Genomic DNA, 24,978 nt, shown 5'->3' on the forward strand with positions numbered 1-24,978 from the left:
GGTGCTAGAGGGAGAACAAAGAAGTACAAGACATTGCCCTGGTCTTCCAGGGCTTATGATTTATTTGACGGAGAAAACGTCCATAACAAAATAATGGAAAAGAAGTCACCAACGCCAAAATTAAAGAGACAGTAACCACTCCCCATCTGCTCCCTCCATGGAATTTTGGAGGAAAGAGCTCTCTTGGGGAGAGCTTTATGAAGGAGGCATTATGGGATCATGAGGTTAAATTCTTCCAGAATGGGGTCTTGTAGCTTGTACAGCACTTAAGAAGTAATAGATATTTTAAAAATATGTGTTTAAATCAAGCTGATTAAGTGGTGCAAATTTATATCATGGGAATGCAAACTGCAAACATGTGAGAGACGGTGTGGACTCAGAGGACACAGAGAGAACACGGCAATGAGGCTGGCCCCAGAAATCACACTACTTGATTCCTCCAAAGTGTGTGTCAAGCCTTCCAAGTCCAGGACTTCGGCACGTGGTTGCCAAAAGGTCCTTACCCCTTTCTTCTCTATGGAGCTGAATTCATCCGCTCTGTCCATGTCCAGTTCATTTCTTACCTAAGATCACAGGACATCAGCACTGGAAGAGACCTTCACGATCACCTGTGTCTAGCCATTCCTAAAGTTGGCTGAACAAAGTAAGAAACACTGGGAAGATGAACAACTTCTTCCCTTCTCCAAAGCTTACCTGATGGATTTAAGCAAAGGATGGGTAAAGCCAAGACATTTATTGAAGCAACCAAACACAAAATGTATTCTTGCTCACCCTCTCTCTGCAGGGAGTTTTCTAAAACTGCACATCCCTGAGCTCTACCCCCTGGGATTCTGACTTGGTGGCTCTGGTTATATTTTTACAAAGCTCTCCAGGTGACTTGAAAGATCTGCCAGATTTGGGAGCAGCTGATTTCTAACATTCCGGTACTGGCTTCAGAATTGCTTCTACAGCTTTCGCAGAGGGTGGCCCCGTTTATGGCTCACCATCTTTCCCAAGCCCTCCCTAGCCTCCACATTTCTTTGGAACCATTTCATCCTCCAAACTGTTACACCGCCCAGATCTTCAATGCTCACTTAGTATCATTTTGTACTATGTTGAAGTCCTTTCTAGATTAGTAAACAATTATTAGGCTCTGTGTTGGAGAATGTGTCACAGCGTATATAACCAGGAATGGGTTTCAGTCCTAAAGGTGGAAAAAGACACATAAAGTGCTAAAATAACCAGTTGGGATGAATTGAGTGCTAGAGGATGGTAAGAAAAACATGCTGCCCGACACCAGAGGAAGGTATAATTCTTTTACTTAGGGGCATTTCAGAGATTTTTAGAGGAGAAGTTTTGGAGGTCATCCTTAAAGGATGACTATGTTCTGACCAAGAATTAACTGGGGACGATGCAGTGGAAAGAAATTATCCAATGAGAACACAAGGCAAGAACGTGCAGATGGGAGAAACAGAGTCAATATCATAGGCACGTGGGAGATGAGGATACGGGAAATGAGGTTGGAAAGTGAGCTAAGGCAAGTTGTTGGAAGCTCACTGCTCTCATTTGGGAGAAATAGGGAATCCCTGAAGGAGCTCAAGCTTAGTGTCACATAAGACCTAGGTCCTTATCCACATTCTGTTGCTTACTAGCAAAACCGTGATGTTGGTAATTCATTTACTCTTTCTTGTGCTTATCTGTAAAGCAGTAATACACATTCTAGGGCTGTCATGAGGCCCCCCAAAGTTAATGACTGTAAGTACCAATCATGGCTGATTTTCATCCCTCGATTTCAGAACAGAACATGTTTAAACAAATAGATACGATCTCATTTCTGTTTTAGAAAGATAACTACACATAATATTAAAGGCCACTGAAGAGGAAAGAGAAAAACTATAGGCAGAGAGAACAGTAAGAAAGATTTTCAATAATCCAGGTGAGAGACGAGGTCCTGAATTAGGGCAGAGCCACTGAGAAAACAGGGTAAAGAAGCAGAACTGCTGAGGAGGCAGCAGTAGGGGCAAAGTGAATCTTGCAGCATTAAAGATGATTCCGGTTTCCAGCCTGCTTTGGACACAAAGGGGAGGAGAGTGGTACAGTTGAGAGCTGGAGCCTCAGGACATACTAAAGTGCAGATGAAGGCTGGGCATCCTGTGGGAATGTTTAGCGTGTGGTTGGAGGTCTGGGTCTAAGATTTTTAGAACTAAGAGGTTGGCTCTGGCTAGGACTTGGCAAAGAGGTGACAGGCGAAGCTGCGAGAGTAGTTGAGACTAGCTAGGGAGAGACTACAGAGCAGAAAAGAGGAGCAGAGATCTGAACCCTGGGGAAGGGCAACACATAAAGAAGAGAAGAAAAAGAGGATCCAAGAAAGGAGATGAAAGAGGGGTGGTCACCTTTACCGAAAAAGACTCAGAATGCGACTGGAGCATTTTCAAGATGGAAGAAACTGTCGTCAGTGTCAAAAGCCAGTAGTGGCAAGGAGTCAGAAAGAGTCATTTGATTTCACAAATGGGAAAGGTAGAAAGTCTGCTGATGGTCTCAACAGCATTTCTCCTGCTCCCTTTAGGAGTGGAACCCATGAGTCTTTAGCTGGGTACATGGCTCCCAGATAGACCTGCATTTCCTGGTCTCCCTCACGTATAGCCGTGACACTAAGTCTTGCCCAGTGAAATATGTGAACCTTCCAGGCTCTTAAGTGTAGACTCTTAAAAGGAAAGGGGGCGCCCTCCCTTTCTACTGGCAGGAACTCAGCCGCAGCAGCGCTGACGGACACGAGGTGAGCCATCTTCAGCCTTGTGAGTAAGGACCACAGCTTAATGATGGCGGCCACGAAATAAAAGGAAACTGGGTCCCAGACAGCTACACAACTTGCATTCAGATTGTTAAGCAAAAGTTGCTTTGGTCTTTGTTACAGCAGCTGAAGCTTTATCCTCACTGATACAGAAAGGAGGGACTGTGTGCTAAGTAACAAGAAGTGAGGAAATGGATATAAACTCTTTTTTAAAGAAGCTGGAAGGGACAGGAGATAGTTTCCAGAGCAAAGAGGGTCAAAAGAGGTGTTTTAGTTTTTAAAAATCAATGATCCTACAATTTTTACCATTTAAAAGCCTACTATCTCCTCTCCTTAATTCATGGCATATTTTTAATTTTGCAGAAGTTGTTTTAAATTTATTGCTTGGGGGAAAAGCAGGTTTTATCCTTTGTGATTATCATAATCACAAATTCTGTTTATAAGTTAGCTTGCTGGGATATTTACTCTTCATGTATTTGCACAGAACTGCCTTCAATGTGACTTAGCAAAAGTCAAAGTTTTGCCCATTAACTGGGGGTGATCATTTTTCTTATTAAAGGGGTTTTCTAAAATATGAAGCTTCTTAGCAGTTAAGTATACGCAAACCATCTGACCACATAACAGAGGGCTAGAGAATAGAAAGTTACCTTATTCAGTTATCATGAATGTAGGTCAGTAGAAAAGCAGAATTCAATGACTAAAAATGTTAGTTTACAGAAATTTTTCCAGGAATAACTATCATATAAAGAGAGGAATTCCTTCAATGTCTACATCACAACCAACGGCTCATTTGTGGGTTAAGTGACCACCTTTTTAGCCCCCAACTCCTGGTCCTAAAGTGAGCCGAGCAGTAGGGAGCTCTGAGAACAGCTATGGGATAAATCCCACAACAGCTCTGAACTACCTGCAGTTGCATCATTAACCATCAGAGCTGCAAGTAATACACTTACAACAAAAATCCTGTTGGTTTTTAGCTGAACTAAAACAAACAAGCAAACAAGCAAAACCCAAACGGACCATCCATTCCCATAACCACTCATTACATCCGCGGTGTAAACTACAGCTACGTATATAATGAAATGTCTTATTAGCATTTTGCATAAAATTCAGCAAACTCCTCATTCGCTCCTTACTTACCCATTATGGGTTTTTAAATGGCACTTTTAAAGTTTGCTTTGGCTCAGGGTGAATTACTTGCCAAGACTTTATTCCTGGAGTCATGACTCCCCTGGGACTTCTTTACCTTCTGCAAATTCATAGCTCACTTTGTGGGCAGTAGTGGTTCGTGCCCTGTGCATGTGCACGTGTGGGCATATGTGGGAAGCAGTATTAACATATCCTAAATAGTGGGAAATTTCATGAGGGAGGTTGTATATCTCAGAACAATTCAACAGGGGGAGAAAAAGAAAAAGCAGAAAGTGAGTGAAGAATAGTCAGTAAAGGTAGCAGCAAAAGTTAGGTTACTTCCTTGCAATTACGTACATGCTCAAGTAACCTGTTGACTTAATAGGTGGAAGAAATGTGTGTTACAGAACTCTGTTCAGTGTTTGCCTGTCAAGAGGCACAAATACAAAAGTGCATGAAAAAGTCAAATTGAGGCAAAGCTGCCTCTGAGAATAAGAATCATGATGAACTTTTATAAACCACTAAATGCGATGTTGGATGCAAACAAACGGAAAGATTTTTTGTGTGCATGCTTCCAATTCAAAAATGCGGTCTTCAAGATCAACCTTAGCATTTTAGGGGAAGAACTGGGGGCGTGAGGGGAGGTCACTGAAAGCATTTACCAAATCCAAATGGACAATTACACTTCTCTGTGGCCCCATATCTCTCCCCCACTCACCACCAGACTTTGCCTTGAAACGTCTTTTAGCATGGGCCCTCACGGGCTCAAAAGCAAAGGTGAGGGGCATCATCTCAGAAATAAAACACACAGGTTCTCAAAATAGCAAAAAAGTACTTTCTAGATTCAGAGGACTTTTGAGCTAGAAAAGATTGTAGTGAACATTTAGTTCCTGATCCATCCCAATACACGCATTTTTACAGATGTGATATTTGGGTCCCCCGGCAATAAGGGACTGGCCCAAGATCACAAAGCAAATGAATGGCACTAAAATGCTGGTTTTCAACCCTTTATGCAGAGGTCTTTTTTTTTTTTTTTTTTTTTTTTTAACAGTACTGAACAATGCCTGTACTAAGGATGGGTAAGAGAAGGGCCCGGCACATTTCACTGGAGGATGAGTTCCAGTACTTGGGGCAGCGTGAGGGCTGTGCGGGTCACAGACCGAAGCTCTAGGGAGCAGGGCAGTCTGGATTTGTGCCTGGACACCCAGGTTTGCTGTTTTGCCTAACACTGGCTTACATGGCAAGGGTACGTTTAACACAATATACCATCATTTAATAGCTCGCTCTTCTACAGATAGAGTTAATCTGCAGGTGAGCCATCTCCCCAGTGAAATACTAGCTCTCTTCTACTCAAACACAGACTCGTGCCCTGTCACCAGCTCAATAATAATAGGGTTTGTCATTCATTCGCGAGGCACAAGCACGTTAGACGTCTTATCAGTCATCTGTGTGTTCAGGCTTCGTTCTGAGTTTCATGAGGGGTGGCTGTTACTCGGCTGTGGGGCTGCATCATCTCAATTTCGCACCCAGTTACTGTGTGTTCATGGAAACCATACTAAGCAGAACAAGAAGGAAATATTCTGCGTCACCTAAAATTGACCTCAAGTGGCCTAAACTAGTTTTCAAAACTTCCATTTCATTTGGGAGTGAATCTGTCCCTTTGAAAATACTGTTGTTGATTCTTAATTTTCCTCAATGATTCTGGGGGTTTTAGTTGGCCTTACAAATACATCTAAAAATCAAGTGGATGAAATTCCTTTGGATGGAATCCCAAACTACAGTTTTTTCCCCTAATAATTACAGGCTGTCAGGTTTTCATTTGGTTATGAACTTAATTTTTGAAGATATTTTCATACTGTTATGCTACCTCCTGACATTTAGTGTTGTTAAGATTTATTGGAATTCTGGGGAAAGTATAGTTAAAAAGTGACAATATCAAATATCATTAAATAGGGGTCAAAACAAAGCAATCATACTGATTTTCATTTGATTATAACCATAGAATCAAGTTAATTTGCCTATTTCACCATAAGGAATATGTGATTCCAACAGTTTAAAAGCTAAAATCTGTAGCAGGCAGAGAACAATTGAAAAAATCCTCACTTGATGAGAAAACCCTGCATACTAACCAGTTTGTTGAACTGAATGAGCAGTAATATGCATAACGTGCTAACATCGCTTAACAAGTAGATTTTGTAAACAGGCTGCCCCACAAATATTTTATGAGCCATCATTAACTTTCAGAGATGTTTTAGGTTAGAAACGTTGGTGATCTAGCTCACAAAGTACGGCTGGGATGAAGAGACCCCTGAAATTGCTAAATGAGAAGAACTGAAAAGGGTCCCGGGAAGTCACGACCTTTTAAAGGTGTTGGTTTACAGAGTGTGAAGTGGGCAATTCACCAGCTGCACCCGGGAAACAGCGCTGTAAGTGCCCATCGCTAGGAATCAGAGAGCAGGTCATCCTGAAGGGCGGCTGCGTATCACCGCAGGCCCACAATGGGTTTCGTCTAACTTCTGTGATAGGGAAAAATTCCCCCACTTGGAATACAGTTCATTATTTCAACAGAAGATTATTCAAGTGAAAAGCAATTAATTGCTCTCCCAGTTGGTTTTTGTGAATCATTTTTAGGGCTCTAACAACAAGAGCAAAGTCACTGAGGGCTATGATCAAAATCTGAACATGTAACATCTTAAGCAAAGGCTGGACTTTCAGGGCCCATGAGGGATTCCCTGGCCTTTGGGTGGGGACACGGAGGGCTGGCCGGCCAGCTGCTACCCTGTGGGAGAGAGAAGAGCTCGGCTCTGTCACTTTCCTCCGAGACTCATCAAACACAGAATGTAGTCCACGGAAGCTTATTTTAGCTTAAAGGGCAAAATAAGTGATTGCAGGGCAAGAGCAGTGAGTCAGATGTCAAGATTTTTAGGATTTTTGTCATGTTATTATCAACAATCTATTTTCTTAACAATGTCCCTTAACTTTTCTCTGCTTCAGTTTATCAACATAATGGATATACTCAAGTTTAATACCCAAGTTCCAAAAGAGGTAATGGTGGGAAGATTGTGTTGATAAATATTTTTGAAGCTCTTTGACTTCCTTAGAAAAAAAACAGGCTTTTGAAAGAATTCCCCACGAAAATATTTAGAGACTCAGAAAAAATGAGTCCAAAAAATCTTTAAATTAGGCTCCCTTTAGTTTTTTAAGGTAAAACATATTAGTGTATTGTGTGTGTGTGTGTGTGTGTGTGTGTGTGTGTGTGTGTGTGTGTGTAGATACATTATGTATACACCTTTTCTCTGATTACAAAGTAAAGCACAAAAATACTGAATAATGGAATTTCAGGTCTCCATGTTTGGTGAGATATAGATGCTACACTTAAACTGGTTCCCTTCATTTGTCTCCTCCTCCACTTCGAATGACACTCTTATACATCTGTTTCTCAGGAGTAGCAGCAAGACCTGTTTGAAGTTTAGATCCATGACACCCTTTGCAGAACAGTGGCAACCCGATCAAAACTGCGATCAAGCAGAAATGCTTTCTTTCCAATAAACAGGGCCAAATCCAGTCTCTCTCCAAGGAGAACACACACGCCCTCCCTATATTCAGAGCCGAGGTTTGCCTTCTACCCCCAACTAATAAAATCAGGAGGCTGCAATGAGGCCGAGCGGCACGCAGTTTGATGTCCTCAGCAGGATACGGGGAGTCAGAAGTGGCGCTGTAAATCCAGAGCGGGGCTTCAACACTGTGTTAAGTGTGGCCCGAGTCGCAGAGATTTCCCTTTGATGCAAGTTCAGTGTATTAATGGGAAAAGCATTCACTTTTATTTGTCTGTACTGTCTGCGACAGCAAGGCTGCCTCATTTAGCCTGGGCCAACATGAAAATCCGCAGAGAAGCAATCTGTTGCAAATTAGCACAGCTCCCCTTTCATTTACTAGCTAGTAATTGGAAGGGGTTAAGAAAGTGTAACTTATCAGATCACGTGAGTGTATCTGCTTGTGCGGACAGCAAGCCTCCCCCCTTGAATTTCCCCACGAACCCCGAGGCAATAATCCTCGCTCCATGTCCACTGGCTCTGAGAGGCAATACTGACTGTGTGAGGTGGGCACACTTCGTGAGGTTGGAGAAGGAGGTTTCCCAGGCTCCGGGTGTGTGCGTGTTAATGAATCTACTAGAGCCTTACCTTTCTTTAGATATGTTTTTACTCTCCCGTTTCCAAATTGTCTTGAAGTCACTGCAGAACTCGTACCACACCATAAACACGTGGTTGGGTGTGATCTCCTTCTCACCAGACTTTGGCTTCATCCCAAAATATCCCACTGTTGTTTCAAAACTGCAAATGTAGAGGAGAAAACAGAGAGAGGGAGAGGGTGAGAGCCTGTGAACACCACCAAAACCCATTAGGGGGAGGAGAGGGGACACTGGGGCAATTTCCCGCGTGTCTCTTCTCTAGCACAGAACCCTAGGCTCGCAGTGACTGTGGCTTATCCTCAGCCTGGGCACAATCTATGTGTTCAAGCCGATTTTCTAAGAAACTCAGCATGATTGGGGAGACTTCTGGGCATGTCTTATCTGTCTAAAAACCAGCATGTATAATTCCAGGGTGGATGCAGGTAAAGCTTTCGGGGTTTGTTCGTTGTCTCAAATCTATGCCATTTACATGTTCTTCTCCATGTTATGTGTAATGATTACATGAAACGCTGATGACATGTGGATGCCGTATCCCCAGCAGGGATCACTGAGAGAGCCCCCTCAGAATAATTCATCTGTCGAGTGGTCCCCAGAAAATCAAGAGACTGTCCTACCCTTGTTCTGGCATCTGCTGGCTTTGTCCTCTGGGTCAATCATTCATCATTAGAGTCAGTTTTCTCAAGAGTAAAACAAGACACTTAAGACCCTATGATCTTTCAGAAGGTTACATTTTAAAGCTTGATGTGATACAGGAATATAAACCACCGATGTACAAAAATAGATATAATTGAAGGTGTAGCAAGGATGGGAGGAAAAATCATTTTTGATCTTTAAAAAGGATCTCTAACCCAGTGAGAAAATAACTTAGTTTTACAAGGTAGATTCCCAGATAACGCTCAGAACCTCCTGACCTACCCCATGGAGGCTCAGTCCCAGCCAACTACCCGGGCCTCCCAGGCAGCCCTTCTTGGAGGCACTAGCTTTGCAGCAATTTATAGCTCTGCACTCAGGCCTTCCCCTCACCCACTCCAAGCCCCACAAGCTCATTTGCCATGAGCAACAACACTTAAATAAATGGCCCCCTTTTCTAGGGTGTTGGAAACTAATCAAAGCAGGACTGGCTGGCCAGGTTTATTACTCAGTGCTCTATCATCTGTTCAGACACAGTGTTTTTTTTTTTTTTTTTTTTTTTGTGGCCATCCTGAATACTGAGTTCCTAATGGAACTCTATTCAATGGCGATTGTAAAACCCTGAAGCCCCGTTACTCTTCCAGAGCATACTTTCATCTCGTTCTCAGTTGTTGGGCAATATGTATCTCATAAGATTTTATCACATTTCACAGATGAACTGTTAATTGATTCCATAGCTATGATTAGGCGAGATCCAAGCTGGAGCGGCAGCTCTGAGTCCCATAAATTCTTTGTGTTTCTGTAAATAATAAATCTGTTTTTAATGCAAATTAAAACTACTGGTCAGGGAATTTTGGCTCCCAGTTATTAAAAGGCTAGGAGTGCATAAGTGGAGAAAGGCAATAACTGCAGTAATTTCTTAAGGGACTCTCTTATAATTCCAAACACACATATTCTGGAGCAAAACCAGAATGGAGTGACGTCCACTTTCGCCCAGACACGACTCCTAATTCCGTGGCAGTCAAAACACTGATAAAACCAAAGGTACACTCTATGGCACATATTTTATTTCATTCGAAATGAAAATGATATTGACTGTAGCATGGAAATACCTAAGCAGAGAGTTCTGTAACCAAAAGGAAGAGGCCATGGATTTCCCACGGAGTCACCAGGCTTCAGAGCTGGAAGGGACTTACAGGGCAACCTGTCCAGTGTTCTCATCTTACAGATGGGGAAACAGAGACCTGGAAAAACTGAATGACCTTATTCATTGGCAGAGCTGGGCCTCCAGAGTGGGGGTCCCCTGATTCTCAGTGAAATTTTTCTGCTTTACCCTTCTGTTGCTTACACTCACTGACCCAGGCATTTATGAAATAAAATAGTCATTTTGGGGGTTTTGTTTCCACTTTAGACACAGTTGCCGCCTATATCAGACACAACCTGCGTTACCCACCCCCCCTTCCCCCGAAGAGCACATCATTATTTTTTCTCTCTTCCTTATGCTCACTTTCTACAAAGAAACAGATCTATGTGTGCACTGACTAGAGAAGAGAGTGCCTTTCACTTTTAGCATTCAGAGCAACAAATGATCTTCCTACTTTTCAGCAAGACAGAGTGAAGAGCTCAGAAGCTCGGGTCACTGTGCTCACAGGTCAGCCGAACACCTCCAGCATTATTTGGAATGTAGGCTGTGAGACCAAGTATTGCAAACATGGCTGCAGTTTTCGAGGATGACAGCATTGCATGGTGGCTTATCACAGAGCCTGGGAAGAGCCTATCACCAACCGGCGGGCCTCCCTTTTCTCAACACTAAACTGAAGCTAACCATGGACCCTCACCACCTCTCCCCCGGGGATCTGTGAGGCCCTGCTCGCTAACCCTCAAAGAGGATGAAAATGAAAGGAAATACTAAATTTCAGCATTTTTTTCCCCCTATGTGTTTAAAAAACTAAGAAAGCCAGTGAACCTCTTCAGAGGAACCAAAGCAAACAGAGTTGCAGAGGATGGCCTGGCTTTGGCACCCTGCAACTTTAAGAGAGATGAGGTCGCCCGAGGGTATGTCTTTTTGGATTTCAGTGTTATCCCTTTGTTCAAGGAAAAGTTAAAAGCTAGAAAAGCTAGAATGTGAATCTCCAACTATCTGATAAGGTCTAGACTATTGTTCCCCCCCACCCCTCCCCACTGCCAAAAACTTTCTTCCTTTCAAATTCAATTTTGATTCACAGAAGACTGGTTATTCTTTTTAAATTTTATTCTTTGTTGAAGTGTGGTTGATTGGCAATGTTAGTTTCAGGTATACAGCAAAGCAATTCAGTTTTATATATATACACATATATATATAATGTGTGTGTGTGTGTATTTTTTTTCAGATTCTTTTCCATTATATAATAGTAGAGAAGACTGGTTATTGAAAATCTGAAATTTGGGTATGAAAACCACTGATATTTAATAACCAGGGGAATTTTCTCCAGTTGACAAAGGGGCAACAGCGCTGTCTGGAATTTCTGGTTGTCAGGAGAGAACTCTGAAATAGCTTTTAGGTTTTAAAAGGTTGATTTCCAATCATATGTTATGTTTTATAAAACTTCCCTGCTCCACTCTGAACTATTCCCTGACTCCTCTTCTCTTTGCTGTAATTCCTAGTCTGATTTGTATCTTTTTGATTCAGCTAAATATTTTCAGGGTACAGACAACGATTATATCAAAGAGCCCGCGGCAAAGCGAACTGTTGTGCTTATGCAGTGCTGAGACGCTGGGGCGGAACACATCCTCTCGTTGTGCTCCGTGCGTGCCTTTAGAAACTGCTGAGGAAAAGCAAATATTCCGTAGCCTCAGAGTAAATTGTTTCTCTTGAGGATAAAACATAAGAATTTACTAAATCTCACACGAATATTGCAACACTGACCACCAACCTCCTTAAAGAGTGTAACCAAACAACTGCGGTTTCTACATTAAAGATGGGATCTAACATATTTCATGTATGACATGAAAGCTCGGCTACCTTCACCACAAAGTCACGGAAAACGCTGACAACCAAAATTTATGACCCCCCTCAGCATAGCTAATGCACAGCAGCAACTTCGGCCCCTCTCAGACGGGCTCCCTTTTCCTGAAGCAAGAATCTTGAAGAAGTATTAGAAATTTGACATCCCCCCTTGGAAAGTGAAATTCTGCTTAGCCTGATACCCATGTGCTCTTGTGGATGGTCTTGCTTTTTTTTTAATGCATGTAGAATATTTCTACAACACAGACACACTAGCTTTACACACCGAGGAAGGGAAGTTTAATACAGAGATAATGTCTACACATATACTACATATGGGACGAAGCCAATAAATGGGCATAATCTAAAAATCTAAAGACAGAAACACGTGATCTTCTCAGTTGTCAAAGAGTGTCATGCAAGGATGATAATCATGATTCAATAGCATGTCTGCACTCAGAAAAACGCAAGACATGCCTTCACCTCGGTTTCACCTGCATTTTAATTTTATTGGCGCTTTTGGTGGGGATTGTCCGTCAAAGGCCTTCAGAACCCTCAGAAATCATGGCAAGGTGGGAAGAAAGGGGTCCACTTCCGGAGCGTGTTCACATGCATTTAACCGGCTCCTCTCCTCACACGTTGGTAAAGCGCATTTTCCCTTACATGATATCTGTTTCCTGCCCGTATCTCTTCAATGTTCTAGTACGTTTAGAATTGGTCCCAGCAAAATGTATCTCAGTTCTCAGCCTTGAGTACAAGAAAGCCTTGGTGTACCCCCACCCACCTTTCTAAGAGGGAGGGAGGGAGGGCAGGCCAAGATGATTAACCTGCTCAGCTGAAAAAAGGAAAAACCCCTCGACGGGATCACAGCCAAGGATCGTGGGGCTCTCCCAGGTGAGGGGGATGGCTCCACTCAGGTGTCATGGAGGGAGAAGAGGAAAGAAGAGGCACAAAGAGGGTGAGAGGCTGACCAGAAGACATCTGAGGTCTCCTCCCCAACCTCTGGGGGAGATTTCCATGCAGTCCCTTCTCCCCAACTGTCCCTTGTTTACAATACCCTCCAGGATCTGAGGGAAGACATTACATGTCTCGGAGGTGTTTGCTGTAACTGGTTTAATGTAGTTGTGACACTAAGAAGGAGAGCATTGTTCCCCGTGTCCACGAAGCGTTCAGGAGAGAGTGATGGAGGAGAGGCAAACACACGGAAATGGCGTCAGCACGCAGGAGGCAGGGGAGTCACTCCTCGATGAGTCCCTGCTTCCTGAGGAAAACTGTCCCCAGGTCCCCTCACAGTGCTTTCACTGCAGCTCTGCACACAGACCTCACTGTTCCTGGATGCAGAGTCTTGACAGATGGGGTCAAAAGAAGAGCTAGTCATTCACTATATGAAGTGAAATAAGCCAGCATGGAAGGCAAAGTTCTGTACAATCCCACTTACACGAGGCACTCAGAGCAGTCAGAGTCACGGACAGGAAGGAGAAGGGTGGTGCCAGCGGCTGAAGTAAGGAGAGAGAGGTGAGGATTGGGGCGGGGGGCGGTGGTGGCGATGGTTTAGTGAGTAGTACAGAGCTGCCTTTGAAGATGAAAAAGTTCTGGAGATGGATGCTGGTGATGGCCGCACAACAATCCAAACGTTTTTAATAATAATAAAAAAAGAACGGCTAGTCAGAGAAAGCCTTGGGGCCAGTTCAGAGCCGCTTACCTTTTCTGTGCAGTCTCCAAGTGACTTTCTTCCATTTTATGCTCTTTTTTTGCTGTGAAAGAGAAATAATTTTAATTAATCCAGTATTTTCGTCCATCACCTCCTTTGTGTAACCTTCTAACTTTGATTATGACCATTTGTTATCAAAATAAGTCTGATTTCCGGGGTCGGCAGCCCCCTCCCCCCCACGTCCTGCGATAGCACTCAGTTCGCTCCATCCACTAACTGCTACTTTCTTGATCACCGCTAGAGCCAATGTTCACACGGCAGTTTTCATCGGGACACTTCTGAGGGTGAAAGGGTGATATTAATAATGAACACTTGGACAAAAGCTTAAACTGGAACAGTCCTGGCCAGACTGGTACGTGTGGTCACCCTCGCTTTAGCTGGCCTCTCTGTGAGCCCTGGCGTGTGCTCAGCACTGCCTCACCTCCCACACCAAAAAAAACCCAATGACACAATAAACCCACTACTGTTTGTAGCAGTTCTGCTCAGATTCAAACGAATTCATAGGAATCTCTGAAAACAGTCTCTACAGCCATGGTCCCCTTTGGCAGTCTAGAGAAGCCAACGGTCTCTTTTCCCAGAATAATGTTTCTTAATGCGTTGAAAAAATATTTAAGGGAAATCAATGACACTGAGACAGAATTCTGAATTTGCAGATTAAGAACCTGCGCTCTGGAGGCACGACAGGGAAACTGGGAGGCTTCACTTTGGGGTGGCTCTTTTAAATACTTTCTCTCTAATCAGAGGATAATACTGTTATGTATGATAGTACAACTCTTACACTTTAAAAATGTCTAGAAAAATCAGCAAGTCACCATCTCTATGAGCCTCACGATTCCTCACTTAAGGCTACAATGACGTAAAATAGAGGCTGGTGGTAGAGCATGTGCTTGGGGTCCGTGAGTCCTGGGTTCAATCCCCAGTGCCTCCATCAAGCGGGGAGAAAGAAAATAAATATCACTATTTAATTAAGCCTAAGTTTACCACGTACTGCCTGGGGGAGTGTGGGCAAGTCACTCATGACCAACTGTGTAGATACGGCTCCATCTGTCCCATGAGCACAGCCACAGGGACTACCAGCATACAGCTGGTATAAAGATTAAATACGGTAATACATATCAAGTGCTTAGCACATAAGAGATGCTCAATAAATGTCATGACAGGCATTATTAGTGCCTCACCATCATTCACTTCATAGCTGATGTTAAAAGATAAACTCTCTCAAGGTACTTCTCTGCCCAAAACCTTCCGACAGCTCGATGTCACCCTCGACGTAACCTCTGAAGTCTTCACAATGGCCCAGAGGCCTGGGTCCCCTGTGACGTCGCCTCCTCCTTCCCACACTCCTTCCGTTCCAGCCTGGCTGGCCCGCTGGCTGGTGGAGCACACTGAGCACGGCCACTGGGGACCTTTGCACTTGCCTTTCCTCCAGCCTGGGGCACCTGCCCGCAGCCTCTGCATGATGGGCTCCCTTGCTTCGTGAGGTCCCAGCCCAAATGTCACCTTCTCTGACCCTGCTAAATTAAAGATCATCCCTTGTCAGGCGTCCTCCTCTCCCCCAACTTTCCCCTACAGCCTCTGTCTACCTGACAGACCACTTATTGGCTCGTGTGTTTATTGTACAACATTGAATGTGAGCTCTGGGAGAGCCGGAACTTCATCTGGCCCGTTTTCTGTTGCGCCTTAAATGTGAAAAAATGCCTACATATTAAATACATTATTTTAGCTTAAACTAGTATATATTGGACAACGGTTGCTTAAAAAGAGAGCTACTAGACTTCCTAAACATAAAACTTCATATTCAAAATATGAACACAGGCGAAAGAAGAACGTCAGGCTGAAGATGTATACTATTGAAAGTCCAGTCCATTCCACCAAAAGCGATTCTTTTATATTAAAATGATTTGGCTTTGATAACGACATCCTTTGAGGTAAAGTCATAGTCATTGCCATCTGTGTGCTCTAATTTCCCCCCATCCTCCTAGCAGGAATCTCTCTCAGTTAGCTGGGTTCTTAGCCGATCAGATACAGAAAAGCAACCTGTGTCCCTCAGAGGCTACCGAGTTCCCCCAAATGTGAAACAAACGGGTGGTTTGTTCTTATACAGTGATTATTAGTTATGCGCATGGCCAAACAAGGGGAAAAATTCCTCTGAGGCCTGAGTGATCTTCCTGGAGCACTGCTGCTGTTCTCCGTCAGCAGGAGTTTCTAGCTGGCTACTTCTACCTGTGCTAAGCAGACTGTGGTTGACCCATCATTGCATATACATTTAGTGACAAGAAAAACCCTTTCCACACTGAATTAGGCATTAGATAAGATTTTGCAATAGCTCTGTGAATGTGCTTATTTGGAATAAAACAGCATCCAAGTGTAAAAAGAGGCATTACTAAGAGGTAGCGCATACCACAGAACTTCTGAGGGTTTTGGGGAAAATGAGACGAACCCAGAGATAGCAATTCTTCCTGAGCCGAGGGCCTAGGTACTGGTAGAAAAGGCAGTCACCTCCCTGGTGTGACCTCAAAGCTCCACCATCCTGAAGTATTTCTCCTGACACAATGTGCGAAATTTCCAACCATATCATTATACATTTTAAGTCCTCAAGATGCTCTAAGCAAAACAAAAAGACATTACATGGAAAGAAAATGTTTATAAAGACTGGAGTCACAAACTCAACTTCTAACATCAGCAACAAACCAGGTAATGGTAGGCCAAGTATAAGAATCGGAGTATTCTCAAACTCCATCCCTAGATTCTCAACTCTGGGACTGACACAGTCTCGGCACGGGGAAGCCGGCAGGTAGGAGGGACATGGGAAGGCCACGCCCCAGCCACAGCAGGGGAGACACTTGTCCCTGCTGCCAGATCTTCCACCTTTTCCAGAGAAGCTGGGTGTTTTAAACACACGCTCCCAACTTTAAATAAATGTTTCAAACAGTCTGTAGGACAAAGAGAACATTCCTGTCGGCCCTACCTGGCTCTGTAAGCTCTCGTAGCTACTGACATAAGGACATAGGTGGCTCTGTTCTTTTATTCCATGTGCCAGACCCTTTTCTTGGGATTCCCTGTGAAGAAAGCAGATAAAGGTCCCTAGAGAACTTCCATTCTCATTGGGGCAGACAGACAGTTAACCTTGAGAGATTACGAGACTGGTGTGCAGCCCCCTGCACTAACTACCATTTACAAAATAAACAACAAGTTTACACTGTATAGCTCAGGGAACCATATTCAATATCTTGTAACCTATGGTGAAAAACAATATGAAAACAAATCTACCTATGTTTCTATATGACTGAAGTATTGTGCTGTATACAGAAATTGACACATTATAAACTGACTATACTTCAATAAAAATATATTTTTAAAAAAGAGAGAGATATTAAGATGCAGTGTAAGTAATTTTTGAGTCAGGGAAGCCAAAAAGTAAGAAAAATTCCAGAGCATGGACTGTTGCCTGGAAAAGACCCTACGTGGGTTACTGAATTAGGGGTGCCTGGGCAACCAGAGCAGGACACGCAGGTATGAGGCACAAAAAAGGGACAACGTTTACGATGAAGACGGCAAGTCTTCAATGAAAACTGTCCTTCCGCTACACATCTGACTAGCAGCGGCCCAGAATCGATGTGTGGGATTTACTTAGTTTTCTCTTCTACGAAGCCACATGGATGAAGTATTTCGGTGTTTCTTTTTCAGTTTAGATTTGGTGCTCGGTGTGCGGGGCCAGGGGGTGGGTAGGCTTCGAGAAGAGGATGTTGGGAGGCACTGTCAGGTACTGATACAGCATCAGGGAGACAGACAAGTGATGGGGATCCCCGACCCTCCTCTCTCTCCTCTTTCTTTCACAAGAAGCTGTCTCCTTGCCTACAACAAGGTAAATTATTTTTCAAATCATGGCAATAAAACAACTGCTTCGAATGAGGAAAATCTTACAGTTTAAGATGATCAAAGAAATAAGAAAAACAAACCAGAGTACTAAAAATGAGACGTTTTGCTGAACATCGATTTTTGCCTTCCAAACTCCTTTCTCCAGGCTAGGGAAACATTGTGATGATGGAGATTTACTGCAAGTGCAGGGAGAGAGTTGAGTGGGAAGTCTGCTTGGTGCCCACCTACAGCATACTCTAATTTTTCTGTCCCTGCCAGAACTGTGCTGCTTTTCTTACATTTTAATTTTCTCTGTTAAAGAGCAATAGTTTTCATAATTCTGTGCCACAGAGAGAAAGCCACATGGTTTCTTCAGAGGCTGTTTTTTTTTTTTAATCTAAGGGATATTTATGTGGGTTTTGTTTAATGCAGCCATTACTGGATAAAAGCCATTTGTTTTTGTGTAAATCTTTAATGCTTCGGAATTTTGTTTCCTGGTTCATGTGATGGCCACTGTCTCATTCGTTATCATAAAATCACCCCACGATAACGATTCTGAAATTCGTAAGTACTGTGGTCTACCAAGTGAAGCAGAAATGGCCCTTTCTATTCAATGGTTGTGGGCCCAAGGAATGCCAATCAGAACTCGAGATACTTTAATGCCAAGTTTTAAGCCCAGCTCAGCCATTTAAATGTCATGGACCCGATGCACGTGTCCTGTGTTCCAGCTTCCTCCTCTGGAAAATAATGATAACGCCTACCTCCCGCGTGGAAAGGGCACAGCGCCTGGCTGAACCAGAATCACTGCAGTCAGATCTTCGATGGTTCCACATCCTGTAGAGGCTGCTAGGGAGTCAAGCTTTCAGGGGATGGCTGCTCCGACAGTTAAACACAGGTACAGTAGAGAGAGCTTGGACTTTGTGTCGGGCAGTTGAATTTCTGCTCTGCCACTTATTAACCGTAAGACCTTGGGGAAGTCACTTAACTGCACTGAGCTCTACCCATAAAACTGGAACAGTAAGATCCATCTTACCAGGTGGTTGTGCCCACTGGATGTACTGAACGTGAGCGATTAACACAGTGACTAACATGCTGGGCAGCTACAGGGGCACTCCTTCATCACTAATTGGCTGGAAACAAACGCTAGTGGTCTCTAGTCCAGCTCTCTGCCTTTGGGATGAATAATAAAAAATCACAAGCAAAATGCTCCTTTCTTTCTTAAGAAATGTCTACAACCACTCTCGTAAGACAATAATTTTCCAAGTGATCATTTACAGGTCAGATCAGGTGTCCTCTGCTCAAAACCTCACTGTTTTCCCATTTTACTCACAAAGTCGATATCCTTACCCTAAGCTTTTTCCACAGGAGGGTGTTGCCTATGTCTGTCCTCAAGTTATTTTATTTGCTGTTTCAGCCCATTTTGTTCTATTTAATCCTCAGAAGAGAAAGAGAAGCTCACGGATAATTTTGCAAATACTGGGAGTCAAGGGGGTGGGTTTGATGGGAGAGGTGCTTCTGATGATTCTCACCTAATTTTTTTTAAACTTAATGATCATAGGTTATGCAATTTTTGACCTAATTAACTGAATCACTCCTCCAATGCTAAAGGAAAGACAATGACATGGAAGTCTGTTTGAAAAAGGTAAGACTTCTGAGAGCAAAGATTCCTTCTTTAAGTAAGAACTTAATTATACAGGACCTGTAATAGACTCTCTGAATTGTCACCAGGTTGCCAGTTTAAAAGGCAAAAGGCATGATGCTACCGCTGTGCTTAGTGTGTTCACTAGCTGCCCTCCCCCTCCCCACCGCCCCCTGTCCAGGGTACACTTTACTCACGTTGCACAGGAAGAGCTCCACAACCTGGCTTCTGCTACGTCCCACTCCATGTCCCATGCTCCCATCACGTGGGACTCCTTGCCGTTCTTGGCACTCATCCTATTTTCTTGTGCCTTTATATTTGGGTATATTGCTTCCTCTGCTTTTATAAATTTTTAATTTTTTGTTGACATACAGCTGATGTACAATATTACATAAGTTACAGGTGTACAATATAGTGATTCAATTTTTAAAGGTTATATTCCCTTTATAATTATTATAAAATATTGGCTATATTCCCAGTGTTGTATAGTATATCCCTGTAGTTCATTTTGTACATAACAGTCTGTACCATTTAATCCCTTACCCCTATGTTGCTCCTCCTCTCCCTTCCCTCTTCCCACTGGGAACCACTTGTTTGTTCTCTATATCTGTGAGCCTTTCTTTTTTGTTATAGTTTCTAGTTTGTTGTATTTTTTAGATTCCACATATAGGTGATATCATACAGTATTTATCTTTCTCTGTCTGACTTCACTTCACGTAATATCCTCTAAGTCCGTCCATGTTGCTGAAAATGGCAAAATTTCATTCTTTTTTATGGCTGAGTAGTATTCCAGTGTGTGTGTGTGTGTGTGTGTGTGTGTGTGTGTGTGTGTATACACATATATATCTCACATCTTCTTTGTCTGTTGATGGACACTTAGGTTGCTCTTCCATATCTTGGTAATTGAAAATAATGCTGCTATGAACATTGGGGTGCCTATGTCTTTTTGAATTAGTTTTTTGGGTTTTGTTTTGTTTTGTTTTGTTTTGTTTTGTTTGGATATAAACCCAGAAGTGGAATTGCTGGGTCATATGGTAGTTCTATTTTTAGTTTTTTTTGAGAAACCTCCATAATGTTTTTCACAGTGGCTGCACCAATTTACAATCCCACCAACAGTGTACGAGGGTTCCCTTTTCCCTATATCCTCATCAACATTTGTGCTTCTTTGTGCTTCTATGTGTCTTTTTTGTGATGATAGCCATTCTGACAGGTGTGAGGTGATATCTCATTGTGGTTTTGATTTGCATTTCTCTGATGATTATCAATGTTGAATATCTTTTCACATGCCTGTTGGCCATCTGCATGTCCTCTTTGGAAAAATGTCAATTTAGGTCTTCTGCCCATTTTAAAATGTGTTAATTTTTTTATGTTGAGTTGAATGAGGAGTGATATATTTTGGATATTAATCCCTTATTGGTCCTATCATTTGCAAATACTTTCTCCCATTCAGTACATTTGTCTTCATTTTGTTGCTGGTTTCCTTTGCTGTGCAAAAATTAAACTTTTAAGTTTAATTAGGTCTTATTTATTTATTTTTGCTTTTGTTTCCTTTGCTTTGGGAGACAGATCCAAAAAATTATTGGCATGACTCCTGTTTTCCTCTAGGAGTTTTATGGTTTCCCATCTTATATTTAGGTCTTTAATCCATTTTGTGTTTATTTTTGTATATGGTGTGAGAAAATGTTCTCATTTCATTATTCTATATGTAGCTATCAGGAAGAGAAATTAAGGAAACAATCCTATTTATAATCATATCGAAAAGAATAAAATACCTCAGAATAAACCTATTTAAGGAGGTAAAAGACCTGTACCCAGAAAACTATAAGACACTGATGAAAGAAACTGAAGACAACACAGATGGGGAAAGATAGATTGGAAGACTCAATACTGTTAAAATGACCATACTATCAAAGGCAATCTGTAGATTCAGTGCAAACTCTATCAAAATACCAATGTTGTTTTTCACAAAACTAGAACAAATAATTTTCTATGGAAACACAATAGACCCCAAATAGCCAAAACAATCTTGAGAAAAAAAAAAAACAGAGTTGAAGGAATCATGCTCCCTGGCTTCAGACTGTACTATAAAGTTCCAGTCATCAAAACAGTATGCTACTGACACAGACACATAGATCAACGGGACAGAACTGAGAGCCCAGAAATAAACCCCTGCACTGAGGGTCAATTAATCTGTGACAAAGGAGAATATATAATTGAGAAAAAACAATCCCTTCAATAAGTGGTGCTGGAAAAACTGCTTCTTCTGCTTTAAATACCTCCTTCTCCTGCCTTTCTCCTTCCCAAACACCCCTGCTATAAATGTTTTCCTTTCTTCAAAAACCAAACCTTAAAATGACCTCCCCTGTGAAGCCCTCCACCTGGCCTCTCCTCCACGGGCTGGTGGGCGTTCTTTCTGCAGAACTTCATCAGCGTTGTGTTTGCACATGTGGGACACAGTACTGGGATCACTGGCTGGCAGTCTGCTTTTCCTACTAGACTCTGTGCTTCTTGAGGGCAGTGACCAAGTCTATTCCACAGTGTTCCCCTCAACTAACACCTAGTATGTACTCCACTTATCTGACAGCAAGGGACCCACACTAACAGAACACACTGCCTGCTCACTATCTTTCCCCCAGGGGACCAGAGCCCATTTCCCAGCACAGCAGTTTCTAATCTTCCATTTTCTTTTTGCAGCAAAATAGAAAAGAGTCCAGCAGAATCAAAGGGCAAGAGAGAACTATTTATCATCCTTTTATATCCCGTTTTAGATTGATACATTCTTTAGATTGATATATATCACAGGCACAAATGTTAACCCTTGAGTTTCATCTGCATCAGACTGAATTTTTAAAATAGTCATTATAAAAAATGTAACATTCTTATAAGTAAAATGACACTCCCAGAAAATAGTCAGACTATGAACATTCATCGCCTAGATATACTGAAATAACCAAAGTTCTATCCTCAAGAGGGTGGCATTCACGCACTGAAAGTGGCTGAAGGAGGTTACTCTTCAAAGAAAGTGGGGGTTTTATGCTAACCACAATTAAGTCATATTTATGGATGCCCATCTGGGAGGTAGTAAATTGTGAAATGAGGGCAAGGGATAGAGGTTGGAGTATCTTCCTAGTATTCTTTACACAGTCTATTACACTTTAATATACCATGGTTTATGGACCTGACATGGTTGGTATAAACCAACAGGACGCACAGTAAAGAAGCTGTTTTTATTACAGCTCTACAAATAGAGGAGCTGGTGATGCTAATAAGGAAACAAAGGGACCGCACTCCACTTCATGTGGTATCCATCTGATGTGAGCACGGCAGTCATTTTTCATTTCTTTGAAAATCACCCTGTCATGCACTTTCCAGGAGGAAAGAATGCTTTCACCGACAGAGGCAACGGCACACTGACACTGGAAAGAGAGATGAGTTTTTAACATCTATTAGAGAGGGGAAAATATAAATATATGGAATCACTGAGTTATGAAGAGGTCTTACCCTTACATTTTTTTTTTCTTTTGGTATGCTTACCCACAAAGGATGAGTTCCTCCTATTTATTTAGTCTTCCTATTTTACTAGTTAAACTAATAAAATTAAACTAAACTAGAAGAATGATCATTTTTGGTGTGTCACAGAGTTTACATTTGCAAAGGTCTAGTTAGACAGTAAAGTTGAAGCGAATAGATGGCCATTTGTGAGATTTTCTGTGTAAACGGGCGAGGCTGTGGAAAGGGTATGGAAAAAGGTTCCCAAGAGATGGGTATAATTTGATTTCCAGGTCACCTGTCTAAGGCTAAAGTGGACTAGAAAACGCAGGCTTTTGATCAGAATGCCAAGCAAAAGACACTGGATCAGGAGACTTTGAAGAGGTTTTAGAGTCATAAAATCAAAGGGACCCAGATAAAAGGAGTGTGAAAAGTCATCTAGTCTAACCCTCAGGCTTGTGTTTGAGCTGGGATCCTCTTGAGTTCAATCAGACTTGCCAGATTGCATCATTTTCATCATTTTTATCTGCCATTTTCAGTTGTCTTTATAACTAAATCTGAATATTTTTATGGGCATCAAAGGAAAACAAAACAGCGGTTATCACCTCACTTGGGCACCTGGGGCCTTTCTCCACCAAGGTTCTTCATTTGAACTGCAGAACATGGAAACTGACTTGAACAGCTGTTCTCTCAGTCTCCCCCACCCACCTCACACGCAGACAAGTACTGCCCTTCCCAACGCACAGGGATAATGTCGCCCCATTCACTCCACACAGTGGAGCCCTCAGGGCAAGAGAGCTTCTCTCATCAATGGCTGGAAAAGAGTCAGCCTAGATGGAATCAAGCTTACAGACGACTTTTGATCTTAAGTCATTTATATTTTAACATTTCAAAACCTCGGCCTGAGAATATTCAAATACCTCATAAAATACCTTGCTGGAGTAATAATTTGAACTAGGAAAGTCTCCTTGGTTATACAATGAGAAGAATTATATTATTCTCTTATATTCTGTGATGACTGTAATAATTATTTGTGTAGGTAATGGGTACAGTTTCAGGGACCACAGTGTAAATCTAAGCGGTCACCAGATTATGCAGCTGGTTTGTTCTCTGTAGTAACTACTGCAGAAGTAAACATCTCGTCCATTCACAATTCTAGAAGAAGTCAGGTTACCAGTGTCACTGGGATCTAAGTAAATTTATCCACTGTAAAAGCTTTATGACTCTGTGTTTTCAATATATTTCCATCTTAGATGAGATTTTTTGCCCAGTCTTTCACCCACTCACAATATTGACACAACACTCAACTTCAGACTTTATAAGGAATTCTGCTCGTTACTCTTAAACGCAACCTTTTGATTAGCTGCTAATGTTCCACCATCTTTTTTCCTCTGCTTCTATACAGTCCAGTGAAGTCCCTCAATGCTGTCCAAGTATCTGTACAGAGCAACTTTTTGATTTCAAGGTGATACAGATGCAATTACTTGAGAAAGTTAGTAAGACAATATAATTTACAACCCAGCTATAACCTAGTCCCACAATTTAATTTTATAGAAATAAGAAAATGGATACCCAAGCTGACGAAGTTACTTTCCTGGGTCACAGTAATAGTGGTAGAATCCAGGTCTGTTGACTCATAAACCAATATACCTTCCAGTGTCCCCTCCTGCTTCCCAACAGGGCAGTGTTTTTCTCCAGAATTCTCAAACGCCAGGGTGGTATATTGGAGCTGCACTATTCAGCTCATTTTCCATAGGAGTATATACATCAGAGAGGAAGTGCCAAGATGGAATTTCAGCTTTCACTCTAAATTTCCTGATTCTTGATGCTTTAAAGCAGACCATGGGGATAACATTTTAGAATGGTCTGTGAGAGGCTCATTTACATTAATGGGAGTCAGGTGGTTCCATTCTCAAACAGGGCCTGAGATTCTCCATGTTATCTCAGCTTCTAGGCCCACATATACCTTTAACTTATCAGCATTAATAGAAGAGACATGCCCTTTGTAAGAATGTTTTTTCTTAGTTATTGTTTTATAGATACTTTAAAACATACATACTTATAAAAAAAAAACACCAATTTTTACTGATAAAAATTATACATCAATTATAATTATACATCAGTCTTGTTTCTTATAGTGCCTACCTTGTCTCCTTGCCATCTCATGCCCAGTGGGAAGGCTCAGACCATCTACAATGCTTTAGAATTTTTTCAAGGGTCATGGAGGAACAGTGAATTCCATCCGTGGCCTCATCATTTAGGGAGCAGACTCCAAATGAAGCATCACTCAGGAAATACTAGGAACTGCAAGGAAGCGAGCTTTGGAAAAGAGGGCTGCCCCCATTTTGCTTCATGAAGAAACTTGGTGAAATTTCAAAGACCATGGTGTTGTTTCAAGGCTCTAAATAACTATTTGGTGACAAACTGCAGGTATGCTAATATTGGAAGAAGGTCTCCTTTTCCAAACAACTCTGTCCTATCTTGGTGTTAGTGCTAGCCTAAAGGTGCATCATTTCGGGAAGGCATGGACTCTGTGTGTGAGCGCGTGTGTGTTTAACTTTGTGTTCAAAATGCTTAGCACTTG

At 42.2% G+C, this 24,978-nt stretch overlaps 1 protein-coding gene across 3 annotated transcripts in view; it reads right to left on the reverse strand.

Annotated features, from left to right (window-relative positions):
* FMN1 (formin 1) overlaps window positions 1–24,978 on the reverse strand; it is a 397,753-nt gene that overhangs the window by 25,489 nt on the left and 347,286 nt on the right. For all 3 annotated transcript variants that reach the window (XM_064485767.1, XM_064485766.1, XM_064485768.1), the window contains 2 exons: window positions 13,400–13,451; window positions 8,077–8,226 (listed from right to left, as the gene is read on the reverse strand). In XM_064485767.1, coding sequence (XP_064341837.1) covers window positions 8,077–8,226; window positions 13,400–13,451 — 202 coding nt within the window. The remainder of the gene's footprint in view (window positions 1–8,076; window positions 8,227–13,399; window positions 13,452–24,978) is intronic.

This window comes from Camelus dromedarius, chromosome 5, assembly GCF_036321535.1.
Source record: "Camelus dromedarius isolate mCamDro1 chromosome 5, mCamDro1.pat, whole genome shotgun sequence".
Classification (NCBI taxonomy): Eukaryota; Metazoa; Chordata; class Mammalia; order Artiodactyla; family Camelidae; genus Camelus; species Camelus dromedarius.